Here is a 20,729-nt window from a genome sequence, read left to right as displayed (position 1 = left end):
TGATATCCAAGAAACTTTCCTTAGAAAAAAAAATCTAGATGAGTTTATAGATTTCATTTCTCTCTCTTTAAACAAAAATAATACTCATAAATATTAATAATGGTATTTATTCAATCTCTATAGCACACATCAGTTTATATTGGACTTGACAAGTTAAAATCAGTGTTTTTCAAAAAGAAAGACTGACTCCAGTTTAACATCCAAACACTGCAGAAAAATCTATACCTTAACATTTCATTTCAGCTAGCATGTCACAAAGGATATGAATGTACCAAAATTTTAATAGATATTCTTCTGAGAGGGTTGAAGGGAGACAGCATATACAAAGCAGGTGTGGCATTGAAGCGGAAGATGGCCTTCCCTTTGTTCAACACTATAAAAGTCTGCATGAGGCAAAAGAAAACAGATGAAACTGAGAACCCAGAATTTCCATCTTGCACAGCAATATCAGTGATCTAAGCCTTCACATTGTAGTGACATATTAAAGACTCAGTGAAACTGGACTTAGCAGTGGGGTTCTTTACTGCTGACACAGCTGTACATTTGTTTTCTGGGCCCCACGTTCATGTCTTTTCAATGCATTAAGAATTGACCTACTTATAGTAAACATCTTAGATCTTGACAATACTGTTTCCTCTTGATCATATTTTATCAATGGAAACAATTAACCTGCCACTACTGAAATTCATTTTGTTTCCATTATTCTGTAAACAAATTGAATAAGATTTATATATGTCTGAGTTTTATCACAATGGCTTGAGAGCCATATGATTTGCTGAGAACTGTGATGCAAATGAGTTTTTTTTTAAAAATTCCATAAATCAAATGAATGCCTGCATTAGAAGAATGTTTTCAACCAATTTACAATGCTCATTTTCCTTGACATAGTTGTAATACATGTAGTAGCTAAAAAAATAGGAAACATGATTGTTATTATTCATCGGTTTGGAATTCTGCTAGGAAGCATCCTGTTGAGCAAGAGAAGCTATGCTCAAAAGACAAATAGTGCATGGTTTTGCTCAAATGTAGAACCTATTAGATCTATTAGATGAGAATAGTAAATCTTACAATTATAAGTAACATAACTGATAGAAGGAAACTGGGGAAAGTCTGTGAGAGGGAAGAGGGCTAAGGCAGAGTATGATGGTGAATGTGATCAAACCATTTCACGAAACCTATAAAAACAGCATCACTAAACCCAGTAGGGACTATTAAAGGGGCAACAGGGTGGGGGGATGAAAAAAAAGAGTAATACAGCTAGGATTTGAACAAGTACAATATATGTTTGTAAATTTCATAATACAATTACTTTTATAACCAATTTATGCTAATAAAACTTAAAGAAAAAAACAGCAAATAAATAGTAACCACAAAAATGTAAAAAAAAACACCAAAGGCATTGGATTAGAAATTAGGACAATCAAGTTAAAATGCTGGCCATAGATTTTTGTAGCCAGAAGGTAAATTCCTTTCATAATCTAGAAGGTACAAATGTGGTGATTTGTTCTTTTGCTTAATCTATGTTTCATATAAGGTTCTACTCAGGCTTTCGGCAATGGACATATTTCACCAAAATGAAGAGACAAGTTCATCAGTTTTGTTCTTTATTTGAGCATGGCTTTATTCACTCAGGAAAACAACAGAATTTATTTATACTTTTCAAATCTTTCTCTCTTCCCTTTCACTGCACTAGCTATGTTGAAACATAATTTGAAGTGAAATCTACTTTGTCATTGAAAGTTAATTTAAAAATTCAACTGTTTTTTTGTTAAATCTTAAGAAGCTGCTTTTCAAATGTCATTTATTCTTTCTTTCTACAAGTGTTTAATGGACAATATTTTATAACGGAGAAATAATGGAGTGTGAAGTAGCAGAAAAATTACATTATGACATGCAAGATCAGGTTACCATGTAGCCATATCTTAAAATAAAAATAGTAAGTTTCTGCCAGGAGCTAACATCTCACACCTAAAATCCTAGCTACTCAAAAGGCTGAGATTTGAGGATCGCACTTTGAAGCCAGTGCAGGCAGAAGTCCCTGTTCGACTCATCTCCGTTAACCACTCAAAAACTGGAAGTGGCACTGAAAGTGGCTCAAGTGGATACCATTAGTCTTAAGTTCAAAGAGGCTCAGATACAGCATCCAGTTCCAAGTTCAAGTCCTGAAACTAACACACAAAAAAGGCTGAAATCTGAGTATCAGGTTTCAAAGCCAGCTCAAAAAGAGAGTCCTCAAGATTCTTTAATTGCCAAAAAGTGGAAGTGGAGCAGTTGCTCAACTGATAAAGTGCTACTCTTGAGCAACAAAGCTCAGCAACAGTTCCCAGACCTTACAAAAGCCAGGTCTGGCACACAACAAATACACACTATCCGCAAATAGAGTGAGTTTTACATTTTAAATTTAAATGAGTCATTTGCATTTCTATTAAAATTGAAAGACTTTTTAATTTTACAAATACATAGGACTTAATTATAAGCAGAAAGAATGGATTACTTAACAGGGAATAGATAGAATTTTGACAGGGGAAAATGATAGGAGATACAACATCCGTCTTGATGCATTGCATTCATAAGCTGACATGTATTGAAACTCCTTTGTGCAACTACCTAAAGGCAATAAAAAACAATTAAAAATAGATCACAATCATGAAACTTTGGGATCAAAGTGTCACATGCTGACAATCAAACTGTTATATTGAACATCTTTAAAAAACAGGAAAAGTCAAATTGACACTCCAATCTTACAGTCAATTTTCAGGGAACATTAGAAAAAAAAATACTACATATTTTGAACAGCCTCCTTAAGTAGTTAATACCATAGTAATAATGTGGGCATTTGCTAATTCTCTTATCTAAATTTAAAATGGCTTTGTAGGCCAAACTTTTGCCTAATGGTAAAGTGCTTGCCTATGCACCAAGACTCAGGTTCAATTCCTCGGTACCACATACATAGAAATAGCTGGACGTGGTGCTGTGGCTCAAGTGGTAGAGCTCGAGCCTTGAGGAAGCCCAAGCACAGTGCTCAGTCCTGGAGTTCAAGGCCAGGACTGCCAAAAAAAAAACCTGGATTGGTGCAGAAGGAATTCGACAGAAATGACCATACGTCACCTTTTTGTCTGCATAGTATGGGTCCAGGTCCTCCAGGGGCTCTGACACCATGCCAGCAGGAATGTCTCCATAGATGAATGGCAGCTGCTTGCCAGCTTCCAAGTCACTGCTAGGCTTTGGGGCTTCTTCTTCATCATCTTTCTTTTCTTCTTTGGGTTCCTTTGCTTTTTCTTCGGCAATGCGTTGTTCGATAAGGGCAAGAGACTGTTTTGTGAAGTGGACAAAGCTCTGAGGTCCTGGGGGAGGCAACATTGCCATCTTTTCATCCTGTATCTTTTATTTCCTCCTCAGTACCTTACATAAGAGACCTGCATGGAAATAAGGAGGTAAAGTCTTAAATAGTTAGCTGTCAGGGAGGGTGTATTCAAAACCAGGGAGAGGGGCTGGGAATGTGGCCTAGTGGTAGAGTGCTTGCCTAGCATGCATGAAGACCTGGGCTCTAGTTCTCAGTACCACATACATAGAAAAAAGCTGGAAGTAGTACTATGGCTCAAGTGGTAGAGTTCTATCCTTGAGAAAGCCCAGGGACAGTGCTTAGGTTCTGAGTTCAATCCCCATGATTGGCATAAAAAATAAAATAAATAAAACAAAACAAAACTAACAAACAAAACTAGGAAGAGGCACATTTGTGGCTCAGTTGCTATATGAAGAAGGCCCTGGATTTGATCCCCATCCCTAGCAACAGGAACAAGAACAGAACTATAGCTTCAACTTTATAAGAAATTATATTTGCATGGAATTGTTGTCAAGTTGTGGATACTGTATGCCAGAAAATGTGTAAGACTTATTTCCTGATGTCCTAGAATATTAATTTTTTGAATTGAACTTAACACATGCTCTAGAGTAAAACAAATGACAACTTCCTGAGGAAATTATTTTAAATTCCTTTCAGCTTTCATCCGTATTCAACTTTGGTGAAATGTTTGTCTCTTAACAGATAGATAGATAGATAGATAGATAGATAGATAGATAGATAGACAGATAAAGATAGATTGATAGATAGACAGATAGACAAATAGTAGATATAGATATGTATAGACATGTACAGATATTTATGTGGGTATGTATACATATATACATATACACATATACTTACATATACACCTATGTATTGGGTGTGCTTGTCCTGGGGCTTGAACTCAGGGACTTGACACTATTCCTAAGCTTTTTTCTTTCTTTGGTCAAGACTAGCACTTTACCACTTTAATTGCAGCGCCACTTCTGGCTTTTTTGGTGATTGATTTGAGATAAGGGTCTTTCCTGATCAGCCTGGTTTTGAACTTAGATTCTCTGATTTCAGCCTCTTGAATAGCTAGGATTACAGGTATGAGCTACTGGCACCCAGCCTCAAGACTCCTCTTTTAAGTCTTTATGGCATTGCTTCTCTGCCTCTGATCACCCTTTCTTATCTCTCATCACCACCATCACAACCTAACATCCCTTTCCTTCTTGGGGAAGGTCATTTCTGTGAAATCATGAAAGTAAAGACTGAACTACTTTATTTACAAGTCACATTTTTCTCAGTAAAATATATATTTCTCAAAATCAAGAAACTGTTTGAAATTAAAACACTTTATAAGTGGAGTGCCAGTAGCTCATGGCCATATTCCTAGTTACTTGGGGAGGTGAGATTTGATGCATCACAGTTGGAGAAGCCAGACTAGACTTGAGACTTGAGTTTCTATTCCAAAGTAACTGGAGAAATGACTCTAGGTTGACAGTAGAATAAGCAAGCACAGTGCCATGAGTGCCAATAAATCACTTTGAGAATTGCAAAAAAATAGTAGTTAGCTACTGTATGTCTACACAGAAAACTTTCTGTGTAATTGTTAAACACATTGTATATGTGCCATATTTTCTCTACCCCATCACTCACTGAAGTACTATTCAATGTTTAAAATATTCCTAAGTTGCATGAACTCCACACAAGCACTGTAAATTTCATCTTTCTTTTAAGAGCTAACTTTTGCCACATTTTATTCAAAAGAGCTACTTAATTTTTTTAAAGAAGTGGATCAAAAATACTTTGCAATTTCTATTTTTGAAGTTGATGTGAACATCCATCCCCAAATAAATCACAGTTGACATCAATAGTGATAACACACACACTGTGAACTAGTGGATGTGAAGGCCCACACTTTGTTTCTACAGCTTTCTAAAAAAAAAAATCTACACCTGAGTCAGATCATGGAAAAGAACAAAACAAAAAGACAAAGTTGAATTTAGGGACGTCTTGCGAGGATGCCTTCTACTCTCTCAAGTTGTTAAGATCACTAGAAAGAAAGAGAAAATGAGAAAGGGAGGAAGCGAGAAAGGGAGAAAGCAAGAAAGAACGAAGAAAGGAGGAAGGGGCAGAGGGAGAAAGGGAGGAAAAAGGAAGGAGGAAAGGAAGAAGGAAGGAAGGAAGCAAGCAAGCAAGCTTGAAAGCCTACAATTTGATAACAGCAAAGAAGACATAATATCTAATGTAATATGGTATTTCAAGTAATTCATAAGAAGAATAAAAGAGCCCTAAGGAAAAACAACGGAGTTTGAATGGAGAAAGGATATTAATTAACAATAATGTTATAAATGTGTTTTCACCTTTCATTGTGATAAACTTACTAAAATAGATATTTTTATTAATAGAAACTAGGTATAAAATTATCAGTCACAATTTTTTCTGTGAATATATTCAAAGACAGAAAAGTTTATTCAGATAAAAGATAGCTACAAATGTAGAATCCAGTACTATTATCTAAAATTAAGGTTATGCCAGTGCATTTAAATTTAATAAGTAAATATATCACCTTTATCTAAAATATATCTTAACGATAAGCATAATTTGAACTGTTTTTAGTTAAAATAGGTTATAATGAATGCATTAAGATTATATTTTTTGTAGTATAAATTTCACATTGATTTAATGATCAATATGAGATTCAGTAGAAATGCTAATCCATTTTTAAGTCATTATGCTTGAGAGGGAATTTTATATAAATACAGCCTCTTGGGTCAGGAATGAGCTTACAGCTTCTAAACATGGACCTAGACTGGAGTCACAATGTCTGAGTCCTAATTATGCTTGGGAGTCATTAAGACGCAATATACTGAAAAGTACATGGTGAGGGAGTCTGTGTGTACTTTCCTTTAAAGAATTAAGAGTTTAATTCCATAGATAATGGTCACATACTATCTTTAAAAATAAAAGATGTGAAATGAATGCTTTATTACATATCCATCCACCGTCCTGATGTTGTTCAGGTCTAAAAGGCTTCTTTTGGTTTTGTGTTACATTGAGTGCTGTGTGGTTAACAAAGAGATGAAAGAAGCAGATTTGACACAGAAATTTTCTTTTTCCTAACATTCAAACACCTGTTCCCCTCATCAGAGCATTGCCCTTGACAGCTCCATGCTTGTCAAGAAACCCTGCTCATAGCTTATACACACAAATGCCGTCTTTTAAACACCATGTTACTGTGACACATTAAAATCATCTGCAGTATTCACTGGCATCCCATCACAGCATCTGTAGTCATATTATCTAGAATCTAATGTCAAAAATTAAAGGTGCCAGGCACCCATGGTTTCATTATCCTAGCTACTCAATACCCAGGAGGCTGATATCTGAGGATTGTGGTTCAACACTAGCCCAGGCATGAAAATCCATAAGAGTCTTATCTTCAGTTAACCACCGGAAAATCAGAAGTGGTGCTGTGGCTCAAAGTGGTAGAGCATACTAGCCTTGAGCTGAAGAGCTCAGGGACAGTGCCTAGGCTCTGAGTTCAAACCCCAAGACTGACCAAAAAAAAAAAAAGGATCCCATGGAAAAGGAGAAAACAAAAACAAGGTTCCCTTCCAGCCTTCCAGTATAAATTTTTATGATAGATCACTTCCATGTTAATGGAAGGACATTCACATGGATCTTGAATATTTTCTATGCATATTGGCAGCAAAGGAAGAATTGGGATCTTCATACATCTGTGTGGAACATAACTCTGAAAATCTCACATGTCAATAGCAAACATGTAAACATGTAGACTAAAACATTTGGAAAAAAGGAAATACAATTCATTTATTGAATAGCAGTATGCATCAGATAAGAAATTTGAAGGAGAAGAGGAAGAGAAGAAGGAGGAGGAGGAGGAGGAGGAGGAGGAGGAGGAGACTCTTATCTCCAATTAACCACTAGAGAATGGGAAGTGGGGCTTGGCTCAAGGGTAGGGCATAGCTAAAGTGCTCAGGGACAGCACCCAGGCCAAGTTCAAGCCCCATGACTTCCTTCCCCCTCCCTCCCCACCACCAAATAAAAGGAACTAAGTCAGCAGGCATAAGTTCTAGGGTGATCTTAATTATAAATGCTCCTTACTTTTGAAAGCTCTTCGGTATTTCCCTGCAATGATTTTCTAATGAAATTATATTAGACTATCTTCATCATTAGTCTTTAAGAAGGAATGCTACAAAGTACTTCTCTGAAGGATATTTTTTTTATGGTCACAGAAAATCACAGTGCTAGACTGCACAAAAGAAAAACTGAGACTGAAGTTTATTAATACTGTTTGGAAATCCAGTTCTTTGCAGAAATGGCATGCTAAGTGACTCAGTACTGGAGACATTCAAGGCTGTCAACACTGGATTCAGCATAGGTTTGTATCCAAGTATTGATTCACTTCAGATTTCATACGCAATACTATGTCTGTGAAACCCCTTGACTAACATGTTCATTTGCTCTCTTGAAATTTCTGTCTTAATTTTTAATCAAGAATATACCATACATTTTGACTAAGAGTTTCTTACTTCTGAATAGTACACACATTTTAAAATTGTCAATTTTTCTATCCCTGCTGTTTGATTTTACCAGCTACTGCATCTGCTATTAGGAAAGCCAATTGTTGCAATACATTATATTTATTTAGGTGATAAATATATTATTATTTTTCTTATCTGAAAGCTTAAAATTAGCCAAGACCTGTACAGTTGAATTCAGACTAAGAAGATTGGAATTAAACAAGTTTGATTCAATCTACATACAGTCCATTATTTCCGTATTATATCTCAATTTGCTTTTACATTTATTTTCTCATAATGGCAACGGTCAAATGTAACTGTTACTCATTTTTTATAATTGCTTATAATCATGAATTTATATAACTCATTTTTACTACAAAGGTAATTTCTGCCAAGGTAGCTCTTCTTGTCCTGTTGGCCCTGATTTTCCAATAATTTCTCATACATAAACCAGCTTTATGTCAACATTTTACAACAGAGTTAGATATATATTGTCACTTAGCTAATGAGTAGAATAGCATATCTGAGAATTTATAAATTGGAAATCCTGGTGATTGATGCATCCTTAGAGTGTATCAGTGTTTGAAACAAAATCAAATGGACATTTGGTTACAGAGTTTATTTCTATTTGTAACGAAATGATTGGAATATAAATTTATGACATATATGCTTGTTTGTACTATATTTTAGGAAGTTAAAAAGAGTCAGACTTAAGATAACCTTTTTGAAGAGCCACAAAAGGACAAGATTCATTACTAATCTGTGTAATAAACTAAAAGTTCCACAGGCAGAAAGACAACATCCAAGAGGAATGAAAAGCAGCAATGAATGAAGAATCCCAGACTGGAGAAATACATAAAATTAAGCAGAAATATAGAAAAGTGTAAACCTAACTCACCAAAGTAGTAATGACTTTGATTGTGGATTTTTTCAACTGCATAAATTACAATATATATATAAATCCTTTATATACAAACTAGATTTTCATTTATGCTACCTTGATATTCAGTTGTTTCAGTCACAACATCTTGAGAGGCTTTATAAATAAAGTAGTTGTTCTCTGGTTATAAAACAATGTAGGTAGAACATGTTTATAAAATATCACTGTTCATTAATTCTCAACATGAAATGTAGTACAGAATTATCTTTGGCAGTAACTAATAAATATTTTGAAATAAAATTTTATTGTGGATGTTTAAAGTATTAAATATGTTAGAAGATTTGAACAAATTTAAAGATGTTATGATATCAAAATAAACTAAAGTATCTATATCATGTGTTCTTTTAAAAAAATTTGATTGTATATACTCCAGGATATAGGAACAAAAGCCATATAAGGAGTGATTGTTGTCCTTAATATACTATGTTTTCTCTCATCTCCTTTGCTGTCCCTTGGTTATCTCATGGTTACAGTATCTTACATTGCTATCTCATATTGTATATATGTTTATTTGTTCATTTGAGATGGGATGGGGAAGGGGGAGAATGGTATGAGGGAGGGGGTGAGAGGAGGAAATGTGGACAAAAACCTGAGAAAGGGTATCAGTGTGAAGTAATACACCTTCTATCTGGTGAATATAATGTAACCCTTCTATTAATTACAATAAAATATATGGAAAAAATTTGATTGTAAAGCTGATGTGCAGAGGGATTACAGTTACATGTCAAGTAGTAGATACATTTCCTTTTGAACAGTGTCACTCTCTCTTCAATATTATCTGTTCTTTTTCTATTTCTTTTCTTTTTCTAGTGATAGACATAACAAATTTTTTAAGTCTCTGCTAAGTGGTGAACTCTATCAGATGCTGGTGACAAAAATACAAACAAGGCTTTCTTGTTTCTTATCCTCTGTGGCTTGTAGTCTATTGGGGACATTGGTTAGGTAAACAATTGTAATAATATTCTTCTCATCTGGGAGCAATGAGGGCATGAAGGAAAGGCACATGACTCTAATGCAAGAAGAAAATATTGGTCAGACAGGGAAGATGAGCAGCACTTAGGTGATCCATACTTGACTTATGTCCCCTTAATTCCTCCTTCTTGTGATTCTTCCTTCACCAGATGGCTGAGTGTATGCTAGCTACAGTCCAAGAAATGTATTGGTCATCTCTGCATACTCAGTCTTTAAGTTTGTTCTCCGTCTAATTGTTTTCAATATTCCACACAATGAAAAAAGATCATTTTGTCATTGCTATTTGTGCAATTTGCACTATAAAAACTATGTTGAAATTAGAAACAAAATTTTAGTACACAAAGATTATCAATTAATTGTGTATTTTTTATATACATCATCATTGCTTTGTACATAAAGGCTACTTTTGAACTTCTCATCTGGTGATGGCAAACACTGAAATCTTGCTATTACCACTAGTATAAAGAAAGACCTCAGTGATCCAAATCAGGAAAGCATAGATGTGTCTTTGGGCTCTAAGGAGATGGCCATCAGGTTTTCTCATTAAGAGATTAAATAGATTATGTGTCTGGTAATATACCTTGAAGAACTATGTTGTTAAGGACCTGTATGTTATACAACTAAGGGGGATGTTAATAAAATCTAAGCTATGAGATACATAACCAGAAGAATATTTAGCTGGGGGCCAATGGTTCACACCTGTAATCCAAGCTGAGATCTGAGGATTGCAGTTCCAAGCTAGCCTGGGCAGAAAAATACTTGTGAGAGTCTTAAAGCTCCAATAAATCACTCAAAAACTGGAAGTGGATCAGGGACAGCACCCAGGCTCTGAGTTCAAGCCTTACAAATGACAGACAGAGAGAGAGAGAGAGAGACAGAGAGAGAGAGAGAGAGAGAGAGAGAGAGAGAGAGAGAGAGAGAGAGAGAGAGAGAGAAAGAGAGAGACTATTTACTGAAGTGAAATACTAGCCAATCTTTCCTTTAGTAGGAAAGTAGTGTGCATTCATTACTGAGAATGGGAGGGGGTGCGGTGGGCACTGTTTTTTTGTTGTTGTTTTTCAACTTGTTGGAGATGACATGTAAAATTTTACTACATTAAATTTTGGGAAACGCTCAATCACATTCCTTTCATAGCTCAGTCAAATACATCAGAGCACTTACAATGTCTTTGGAAGGGACTAAACTTAAATTCTCTGACAGAAATCATTATCCACCTTGTCAGTCAATTATAGTGATGTTTAGTAAATTCCATGTAATAGCAATATATGAGTATTTAAATTTCTTTTTCAGTTTTCTTCTTTTTGAAATATATTTCATTAAAGATTTAAATTGTTTTCCACAATATGCTCCATGTGATTAGCTGTTCTTCATTAAGAGTATGCAGAATTTGTAGGATTGAGTTACTATTTCTGTAAGAAATGTATATCTTAGAGGTAAGGAGCTTGGTCTCATGGTAGAGTGCTTGCCTAGCATACACAAAGACCTGGATTAGATTCGTCAGTACCACATTCATAGAAAAAAATTCCGGAGAAAGCCCAAGGACAGTGCTCAGGCCCTGAGTTCAAGCCCCAGAACTGGAAAAAAAAAGAAAAAGAATGCGTATCATAGTGAAATATTGTTACATTTGCTTCTGGTTTAATAAAACATTTGGTTGTATTTCATTAATCGACATTAGTATAATTTCTGTGGATTAAATTGTTCATCTTCATAAATTTTGTTTGTATTCCACTAACTTTCTCTCAGTATTTTTAATAAAAAACTTTAGAGATGGTAAGGAACATATTATAAATCTGTCATCACATACATTTCAAACATGTAGTTGAACTGACAGTCTATATTTGCATTTATCTGATTACTACATCTTTGTAATTGGATTTTTCAGTGAAAACATTAATATATATTAATATTAATTTTATAAATTAATTGTACTTATTTTGTGTAGCTTTGAAAATGTTACATCATCATGGAAATAAGAGAAAGAAACCAAAGCTTTCATCTGTGTTTAAAATATACTATCTGTGAAATGCAGTCAAGAAAAAACATGTGTAACTGTTGAAAAAAATATCTGTTAATCTCTGTGTTAGATACAATAGGGAGGTAGTCTTTTTCTGACAATATTAAAAGAAAGAGCAGAACACAGGATCTGTATCCAGTCCATGATCAGTGAATGAAGTGACTGTAAGCCACTTAGATTGAAGATATCTTGGTTATATTTGCCAGTTTATCTTTTTTTTACTTAACACCTATTGCTAACTTTCTTTATTATGCTGAAGTGATCTTATGCACTGCTTTATGCATATATGTTTATGTATGTGTTTGTGCACATAAACATATATGCACATATGTGTCTATGTACACACATACATATACCCTTCCTTCTCTCTCTTCCCACAGATTTCTTATGTCGTAGCTTTACAGATATAGACATACATAGACATTCCTTTACATAGATTGACTTACTATAATTGATCATTTATTTCTCCAATTACAGATTTTCTTTGCAATAGAAATTTATAGATTAATTCATTGTAAAACCTTTATAATGCCTATCTAAAAAGAAAATACCCTTTTGATGAATTAGATTATCTCCTCTGTCCTTTGAAACAGTTTTAAATTATTTTGTCTAGCTTTTTGTGGGTCCTTGGCTATTGTATTTACTATGTATAGTTTTATGTTGCTAGTACAAATGGTATTTTACTTTTTTAAAGCATATATTTTCTAGTTGGTAATTCATAATGACTTGACGTTCTACTTAGTATTTGACAATGATATTTACTGTATAAAGAGTATTTCTTCAGGAAATATCTATAAATTGTTTTTCTCTTTTCCTGGATTATTCACGAAAAGTTTAGACTAGTCAGTTTATGTCAGATACTGGATATGTTCTGAGAATTCAATATATTGTCACATCATCTAATTAGAATTGCTCTTTTTAATTGTAGCTTACTACTTATAATTTTATCTTTTTTATTCATCTTTTAATGACATACATCTTCATCTTTGTTCCCTTATCAAATTAGAGAACATATATGGCTGCATATAATGTGCAGACTCAGAACTTTGAAAATTAATAAAGCATCTGAAATTCTGTTTTCTCCTGTTGGGCAGGAAATTTCCTTTACCAGTAGGGTATTCAAATGTTACATTGCATTGAAACGTGTACCACTTGTGATAAAAATGCTTTCCTTTGCATAATACATGAGTCATATATATTTTCAATCACAACTGAGCTGACCACCACCTTCCAAGAAATCTCCATTTGTCCTGAGGCAGACAGTGCTTATTTCCCTGGCTTACAAACAATATCTTTTTTTTTAAAGTATGACAAGTTATTTTTTATTCACTGTGTAGGAACAACATTTTGACAACAACAAGTCAAATCTGGTCTGGTATTTTTCCTCAGTGATTAAAATAGTTCCTGTAAATTAATTAATAATCAGTTGACCTCAGAAATAATGACTTAAATGAAAAATAATGCATCCTGTAAATGTGACATAGTGTTCCCATTGCATTACTTAATTTATAAAATATACATTGTGAATTTGCTTTTCTGGAAAAATCTGGGCTAAAGATATTGGGTTAATGGCTCACACCTGTAATCTTAGCTACTGATGAAGTCGAGATCTGAAGATAATAGTTCAAAGCCAGCGAGGACAGGCAAGACTAGAGGTGTGGCTCAAGTGACAGAGTGCCAGTCTTAAGCAGAAATAGCTAAAAAACATCACTTGTGCTATATTCCAGCATAAGTGTGCATGTATGCACACGCACACACACACACACACTGGACACTATGTGTAGTGTAAAGCTTTTATTATGGATTAAATATCAAATATAAAGTCCATCTGCAACATATGGTTTTCACATATCCTCTGTAAGTATTCCAAGCCTTTAAAAATAGGATCATACACATATATATGGATGAAACTCATGCTCATTTTTGATACATCAGTATCATGTCTGTAAAAATAAATGGAATGATCTCAAATAGTAAAACAATATTTCAATGCTACAAATTTTTAGTCTTGTGTTTAACTATGTCCTTATTTTATGTTAAAAGCAAACTATAGGGCCAGAAATTTAGCCTAGTGGTGTAGTGCTTGCCTAGCATGAATGAAACCAGAATTAGTGTTGTGGCTCAAGTGGTAGAACTCTAGCCTTGAGAAAACCCAAGGACAGTGCTCAGATTCTGAGTTCAAGGCCCAGGACTAAAAAATAAAGAAATTATAGTATTTACAAATTTTGTCCTTAAAATCTTATTATTTATAAGAACATTAGTAATTACTAATAGAAATATGGCACTGTAAACATAAATATTAATAAGGAAATTATTAATTTGTAATGATATTAATTGTGGAATGGCATTTCTTATCAGAACACTGTTTTCCTAATCCCCAGTTCAGCATTCCAGAGTCATATGGTAAACTATTTTTCTATAAATGGAAAAATATTCTCTTAAAAATATACTCTTGAATGTATTTATTAGTTATCTGAAAATAAGGGATAAATATCTATGTGACACGATTCTTTTCTGACTATGGGGTCAATAATCTGGTGTTCATTAAGGTCTCCCTATTTTGCAGAATTTGTTTACAAAATTTCTTTCAGTGATAGTCCATACTCATTTATATTGCACTGGACCTTTCATAAGGTCCTATGCAAATTTATTTCATATTTCCATCCAGTGAATATTTATTTTATTTTTTTATTGTAATTAGTAAAAGGGTTACATGATATTTGCCAGATAGAAGGTGCATTAATTCACATACATTGATACCCTTTCACATGTCTTGGTACCCGTTTCCCTCCCCCCCACCCCCCACCCATCTTGGTTTTCCCCCCTTCCCTATCAAATTTCAAATATCCAAATACAAATAAATTCAATATATCAGATAACAAAGTGAGATACTATACCAATATGAGATAACCAAGGGACAGCAAAGGAGATGAGAGACAACACAGTACATTAAGGAAAACAATCATTCATTATATGGCTTTTGTTTCAATATCCTGGAGGTCCTTTCGATTAGCTTCCCATTATATGTCCTTATGTATCAAGATTTTGCTCTATTGCAAATCTCTGCTAGTAGAGCCCAAGGTTTCTACTGATTATGACGAATGAGGGAAACCATTGAGCCTAAGTTCCTGTGAGTCTGGCTTACTTCACTTAATATGATTTTTTCTAAGTCTTTCCATTTCCTAACAAATGGGGCGATGTCATTCTTTCTGACAGCAGCATAGAATTCCATTGTGTACAAATACCACAACTTGTTGATCCACTCATCAACTGAGGGACATCTAGGTTGGTTCCATATCTTTGCTATGGTGAATAGTGCTACAATGAACATTGTTGTGCTAGTGGGTTTAGTATGTCCTTGTTTCTGGGTGGTTGGGTAAATGCCAAGTAGTGGAATTGCTGGGTCATAGGGGAGCTCTATGTTTAGCCTTTTGAGGCACTGCCACACTGCTTTCCATAGTGGTTGAACGAGTTTGCACTCCCACCAACAGTGTAGTAGTGATCCCTCCTGGCCACATCCCCTCCAGCATCTGTTGTCATTCATTTTCCTGATCCTGGCCATCCTAGCTGGAGTGAGGTGGAATCTTAGAGTTGTTTTGATTTGCATTTCTTTTATGACCAGAGATGTTGAGCATTTCTTCATGTGTCTATAGGCCATTTTTGTTTCCTCTTCAGAGAAGACTCTCTTTAAGTCTTTGGCCCATTTTTTAATGGGATGGTTGTTACTTTGGAGGTGAGTTTTGGAGTGATTCAATTTTTTGAGTTGTTGATATATTTTAGATATGAGGCCTTTGTCCATTGTTTGGTTGGTGAAGATCTTCTCCCACTCTGTAGGCTTCCTGATTAGTTTACTAGCTATGTCCTTTGCCATACAAAAGCTCTGCAGTTTAATGCAGTCCCACTTATCCAGCCTTTCTCTGATTTGTTGTGATTCTTGGTCCTTATTAAGAAAGTTTCGACCTGTGCCAAGGAGGCCTAGTGTATCTCCTATTCCTTCCTGTAGAGTTTTCAGTGTGTCAGCTTTTACCTCCAGGTCTTTGATCCATTTGGAGTTAATTCTAGTGCAAGGTGACAAAGAAGGATCCAGCTTTAGTTTTCTGCAGGTGCTTAACCAGTTCTGCCAACACCACTTGTTGAAGAGGCTGTCTTTCTTCCATTCTATTTTTTTGGCTCCCTTGTCAAAGATTAGGTGGCCATATGTCTGTGGTTTAATATCTGGGTCCTCAGTTCTATTCCATTGGTCTTCAGGCCTGTTCCTGTGCCAGTACCAAGCTGTTTTAAGAATTATAGCTCTGTAATAGAGTCTAAAGTTTGGAATTGAAATTCCTCCAGCGCTGTTCTTTCTGCTAAGAAGTGTTTTTGCTATACGGGGTCTTTTATTATTCCATATGAAATTTTGGATTGCCTCTTCTATTTCTTTAAAGAATGACATTGGGATGCTGATAGGTATTGCATTGAATTTGTAGATAGCTCTTGGCAAGATGGTCATTTTCACAATGTTGATTCTTCCAATCCAGGAGCATGGGAGGTTTTTCCATTTCCTTAGTTCTGCTTTAATTTCCTTTTTTAGGGTTTTAAAGTTTTTGTCAAAAAGGTCCTTTACTTTCTTAGTTAAGCTAATTCCTAGGTACTTTATTTTCTTTGAGGCTATTGTGAAAGGAGTTTCTTTCCTGATTATTGCCTCGTTCCTCTCACTGTTGGCATAAAGGAAGGCAGTTGATTTTTGAGGGTTGATTTTATAGCCTGCTACTCTTCCAAACCTTTGAATCAGCTCAAAGAGCTTGGCAGTAGAGTCTATAGGATTCTTTAAATACAGAATCATGTCATCTGCAAAGAGGGATAGTTTTATTTCCTCTTTCCCTACTTGGATCCCCTTTATGCTTGCTTCTTGCCTTATTGCACTGGCTAGAAATTCTAGTACTATATTAAAGAGTAGTGGAGAGAGTGGGCATCCTTGTCTCGTTCCTGATTTTAGAGGGAATGGCTTTAGATTTTCACCATTAAGTGTAATACTAGCAGTAGGTTTCTCATACACAGCCTTTATTACATTGAGGAATGTTCCATGGATTCCTAGTTTCTCCAGAGCTTTTAACATAAAGGGGTGTTGGATCTTGTCAAATGCCTTTTCCGCGTCTATTGAGACAATCATGTGATTTTTGTCTTTGCTCCTGTTGATGTGTTGAATTATATTAATTGATTTGCGTATGTTGAACCAGCTTTGCCTCCCTGTGATGAATCCAGTTTGATCATAGTGTTTAATTTTTTTGATGAGTTGTTGTAGACGGTTGGCCAGTATTTTGTTGAGAAGTTTTGCATCAATGTTCATCAAAGATATAGGTCTATAGTTCTCTTTCTTTGATGAATCTCTGTCTGGTTTGGGGATGAGGGTTATACTGGCTTCATAGAATGAGTTTGGTAAGGAGCCTTCATTTTCAATTTCGTTGAAGAGCTTGAGGAGTATTGGTGTGAGCTCTGCTTTGAAGACCTTATAGAATTCAGCTGTGAATCCATCTGGCCCTGGGCTTTTCTTAAGTGGAAGTTCTCTAATTGCCATTTCTATTTCAGAGCTTGAAATAGGCCTGTTGAGTTGGCTTAGTTCTTCTTGGTTCAGTGTGGGTATGTTAATATTGGCTAGGAATTCATCCATTTCATCTAGATTCTCAAATTTTTGGCATAAAGGTTTGAGAAGTATTCCCTCATGATATTCTGGATCTTGGTAATTTCTGTCGTGATATTACCATTTTCATCTGTGATTTTGTTTATTTCGATATGCTCTCTTCTTTTTTTGGTGAGATTTGCTAAGGGCTTGTCAATTTTGTTAATTCTTTCAAAGAACCAACTCCTTGTTTTGTTGATTCTTTCTATAGCTTTTTTGGATTCCAAATCATTTAATTCTGCTTTGATTTTAATTATTTGCTTTCTTCTACTGGGATTAGGGTTGGTTTGTTGCTCTTTTTCCAGGAGTTTAAGGTGAGACATTAACTTGTTGGTTTGAAATTTTTCCAACTTGTTGTTGTAGGCACTCAGTGCTATAAATTTTCCTCTGAGTACTGCCTTTGCTGTGTCCCAAAGGAGTTGGTATTTTGTGTGCTCCTTACTGTTAAATTTCATAAACTGTTGGATTTCTGTTCTGATCTCTTCAATGACCCATTGGTGATTCAACAATGTGTTGTTCAGTCTCCATGAGTTACAGGGTTTTCGTTGGTGGAGATGTGTGTTCAGTTCGAGTTTGATGCCTTTGTGGTCTGAGAGTGTGCATGGAATAATTTCTGTGTTTCTGAATCTGTCCAGGTTTGTTTTATGGCCTAAGATGTGATCTATTTTGGAAAATGTTCCATGTGCTGCTGAGAAAAACGTATACTGTGTTGTTGCTGGGTGGAATATTTTGCAGATGTCTGTTAGATCTAGTTGGTCTATATAGTTGTTCAGTTCTAAGGTTTCTCTGTTGAGTTTTTGCCTTGTTGATCTGTCCATAGGTGAAAGTGGTGTGTTAAAGTCACCGACAATCACTGTATTTTGATCTATGTATGGTTTCAGTGTAAGTAAAGTTTGCTTGATGAAGTTTGGAGTTCCGGGATTGGGTGTGTAAATATTTAGGATCGTTATGTCTTCCTGGAGGAAAGATCCCTTTAGTAGTATGTAGTAACCTTCTTTGTCTTTTCTTACTAATTTTGGTTTGAAGTCTATTTTATCTGATATGATGATGGCAACTGCAGCCTGTTTATGGGGGCCGTTAGCTTGATAGAGTTTATTCCAACCTCTCACTTTCAAAAGATGCTTGTTTTTTGGGGTAAGTTGTGTCTCTTGAAGACAGCAGAACTATGGCTCTTGCTTTTTGATCCAACTAGACAGCCTATGCCGTTTAATTGGAGAGTTGAGTCCATTGATATTGAGAGTTAGGATTGAGAGATATTTATTAGGTCCTACCATTTTTAAAAGCTTTTATTTGGGCATGTGTCTTGACAGTTCTTGTGCTCCTTAGGTGGTATGCTGTTTAGGTGCCATTTCTTTCCCTATATTGCATTTATTTTGGTTTTCTATGTATAGAACATCTTTCAGAATTCTCTGTAGTTTTGGTTTTGTTGCGACATATTGTTGCAGCTTTTCCCTGGAATGGAATGTTTTTATTGTTCCCTCGGTTATGAATGAGAGCTTAGCTGGGTACAGTATTCTTGGTTGGTAGTTATTTGACTTAAGGGCATGACATATATGCTTCCAGTCACTTCTTGCTTGCATGGTCTCTGCTGAGTAATCTGGGGTTATTCTGATTGGTTTTCCTTTATAGGTTACTGAACCCTTTTCCCTGGCTGCCTTTAGGATCCTTTTTTTGGTTTCTACTGATCCAGTTCGGATTACGATGTGGCGGTGAGATGTTCTTTTCTGGTCAGGTCTGTTTGGGGTTCTAAAAGCTTCTTGTATCTGGATGGGTCTGCCCTTCTGGATATATGGAAAATTCTCTGAGATGATTCCCTGAAGTATATTTCCAATACCATTGACCTCTTTCTCCAGACCCTCCTCAATACCGATTAGCCTTAAATTAGGCTTCCTAATTGTATCTTGGACCTCCTGAAGCACTCTCTCATTTTTCCTAGATTTGGATTGACTCATTTTCTGTTCTTTCTCTATAATAACTAAATTATCTTCAGCCCCTGAAATTCTCTCCTCTGCATTGTCTAACCTGCTATTAAAGCTATCTACTTTATTTTTCATCTCCCTTGCTACTAATTGCTCATTTTTGATGCCTTCTTCCATCTCTTCTTTTAGATCATGTATGGATTTCTTTAGCTCCTTGATTTCCATTTTAGTGGTTATCTCAGTAGCTTTATTTTCTTTGAACATTTGCTGGAGTTCGGTCACCTTTTTATTTGTGGATTCTATGAATTCATCCATCTTTCTTTGAACAGCCTTTATTATGACCTCCTTTATGGCTTCTTCTTTTTTACTTATCACCTTGTTTATGGTTTCCTCTTGTTCAGCTATGGCTTCCTCCCTTATCTCTTTCTTTATATTTTCACATTTTTCATTAATGATGTTTATCAATTGCATTTGTACAGCACTTGGAAGACTCTCCTCTAGGTTTGCCAGTGACTGTTCCATTGGCTGTTTACATTGGGTGGGGGAGGTGGGAGATGTTGTTTCTTGATTTGACATTTTTCTTGAGTTTCTTGTTCTGCCCATTTGAAAATGGGAGCAAGATTAATACTAAACACGATTATAGTTTTTCAGATATAACCAACCTAGACCTCTGTAGCTGGTAGACTCTAGATGTTCACAAGTTTTGATTGGTGTTATCACTCTTTCTTTTTGTGCAGTTACCGACTAGTCTAATTATTCACTGATAAGTGATTTATATCCAAAGCAATAAGCCTCTCAATCCAATCTCTATTGTCTTTAAGTCCCTCTGAGCCTAGAGAATGATTAAACACCTAGATATACAATGTTGCTCAACAGCCATCAAGTGTAGATCCAAGCAGTATAAGGGTTGAAAGAGGAGCAGAGATCCAGAGATAGAAAAATAGAATGAGAGAGGTCAGGGGGTAAGTAGGTAGAGTATTTGAGTACAAGGTTTGGAAAGTATTAGAATAAAACTTATGTGGTGTTGCGCGACTAGCTCTTAGCCCAACCAGTGGCCTCACAGTGGACCATGGGATGGATCTGTGAGCTTCCCTCTGAGCGGGGTTGGTGGACGTTTTCCTATGCTGCTTCCAGGGGCGGCCCCAAGCCAAGGGTCTGGGGATTGAGAGTTTCAGGAGCTCTCAGCAGGACCAGCAGGAGGCCCCTCTGTTCCCAGGGGCGGGGCCCAGCTGGGGACGTGGGCTCCAAGGATGGAGCCGTGCCTTTTTGGTTCTCAGAAGGGGAGCTTGGCTGCTGGTTGGTCCCTTCAGATCCCTGCTGTGTTTCCACTGCTTTGTCAGAGTCTGTGACTGT

The 20,729-nt window shown here is 35.8% G+C and overlaps 1 protein-coding gene across 1 annotated transcript in view; it reads right to left on the bottom strand.

The window, feature by feature from the left end:
• The window catches only part of Scn9a (sodium voltage-gated channel alpha subunit 9), a 135,429-nt gene that overhangs the window by 63,718 nt on the left and 50,982 nt on the right, over nucleotides 1-20,729 (bottom strand). Inside the window, exons 2-3 of the mRNA XM_090342710.1 lie at nucleotides 3,109-3,416; nucleotides 265-383 (exon numbers count right to left, since the gene is read on the bottom strand). Coding sequence (XP_090198836.1) covers nucleotides 265-383; nucleotides 3,109-3,366 — 377 coding nt within the window. The 5' untranslated portion in view covers nucleotides 3,367-3,416. The remainder of the gene's footprint in view (nucleotides 1-264; nucleotides 384-3,108; nucleotides 3,417-20,729) is intronic.

This window comes from Megascapheus bottae, chromosome 12 (assembly GCF_031878675.1).
Source record: "Megascapheus bottae isolate mThoBot1 chromosome 12, mThoBot2.hap1, whole genome shotgun sequence".
NCBI lineage: Eukaryota > Metazoa > Chordata > Mammalia > Rodentia > Geomyidae > Megascapheus > Megascapheus bottae.
The sequence above is the reverse complement of the archived record's forward strand: the minus strand, read 5'-3'. Positions and strand labels throughout refer to the sequence as shown.